Below are 1331 nucleotides of genomic sequence, written 5' to 3' on the forward strand. Positions count from 1 at the left end.
TTTTAAGCAGTTATTTGTATTATCTTATACATGAAGACATGGTGATTTTCCAATGGAAGATTGGGAATCTCCGCTCATGATGTCACACATATCATTTGCATAGATAATGACACTGCCCCCCCCCCCATTCAGTCGTATAACCTAAACAGAAAAAGACATTGGCGCTAAGTTGGACACGTCTAACTTAATAAATACTCAAATTAACAGCTGAAACATCAGCTGGAGTGCCGGGGTCATTGACAGACTGGAAAATTAGTGAAATTGATTTTTAAAAGTGGGGATTTGGGTACTGTTCTCACTCAAGCAACTGTTTTTGTCATTTTTAAGAAGCGTAGATGGTGATATATACAATCTGTGTATACAGTATTATTATCGCTGTATGTGTGATCGACTCATGCCTGTGCCCGGACAAATCCAGCTCGTCTCATTGCTCTAATCCAGCGATAAGACTTCTTCGGCTCGTCTTTGAAAAGTAACAGAAAATACCTCTTCTCTGTAAGGAAGATGGCTGATGAGTCACTGTTACAGGTACCATAAGCACAAAGATTTGTGGTCCCCATGGTGTACTTCAGTTTCATTTTATTGGTTCTCTTCATACTTAAACCCGGCTAAAAAGCGCTGCCATTAAAAAGTAAACAGGCTGCTATGAGTGTTTGTACTAGTGTTGTGCAAACGGTCACATGACTGATGTTCTAGTGGCGAATGTACATGTGAAACTGGACCCCCTGTTAAAAGCTTTTAATACCATAGTTTCCTTCGGTTGACCCCTTTTAAACGTCAACACATCATGAAAATGTCTACAGCTTGTGTTAAAGTTGTGCGAATAAACAAAAGCGAGAGATGTGTCCTTAATGTGTTTTTTTCCCAGATTCCTGCTGTCAGTCAGAGATGGAGAGGGAAATGGCTCCAGAGTCACCGGAGCTCTTCATTCCTGGTTTGAGTGAGCGCTGACTGCCTGGACTGGGAGTGATGGGCTGCATTTTCTGATCCTCCATCACCTGGATGGACAAAGCAATAGAATAGTTGTTGAAGTCATTGCAGTATATTTAAGTGTACAGTCGTCCCTCGCTATATCACAGTTCACTTCTTGTGGCTTTTTAAACCCGTTTATATATATATATATATATATATATGTATGTATGTATATAGTGTGTACCGTTACAGTACATGCTGTACAGTACTATACATTCATCTCATCATCTTCATCGCCATCGTCAAAGTGTTTAAATGCATATGAAGTGTTTATAGGAGTGTGTGAAGGGTTTAAAAAGCCTTAATATATACATATATATATATATATATATATATATATATATATATATATATATATA

The 1331-nt window shown here is 38.2% G+C and overlaps 1 protein-coding gene across 1 annotated transcript in view; it reads right to left on the bottom strand.

Annotated features, from left to right (window-relative positions):
* Nucleotides 1–608: 608 nt before the first annotated feature.
* The window catches only part of p2rx3a (purinergic receptor P2X, ligand-gated ion channel, 3a), a 9086-nt gene continuing 8363 nt past the window's right edge, over nt 609–1331 (bottom strand). Inside the window, exon 12 of the mRNA XM_037675831.1 lies at nt 609–998. Coding sequence (XP_037531759.1) covers nt 879–998 — 120 coding nt within the window. The 3' untranslated portion in view covers nt 609–878. The remainder of the gene's footprint in view (nt 999–1331) is intronic.

The sequence above is a fragment of the Nematolebias whitei genome, chromosome 4 (genome assembly GCF_014905685.2).
Source record: "Nematolebias whitei isolate Nwh7 chromosome 4, NemWhi1, whole genome shotgun sequence".
NCBI classification, from domain to species: Eukaryota; Metazoa; Chordata; class Actinopteri; order Cyprinodontiformes; family Rivulidae; genus Nematolebias; species Nematolebias whitei.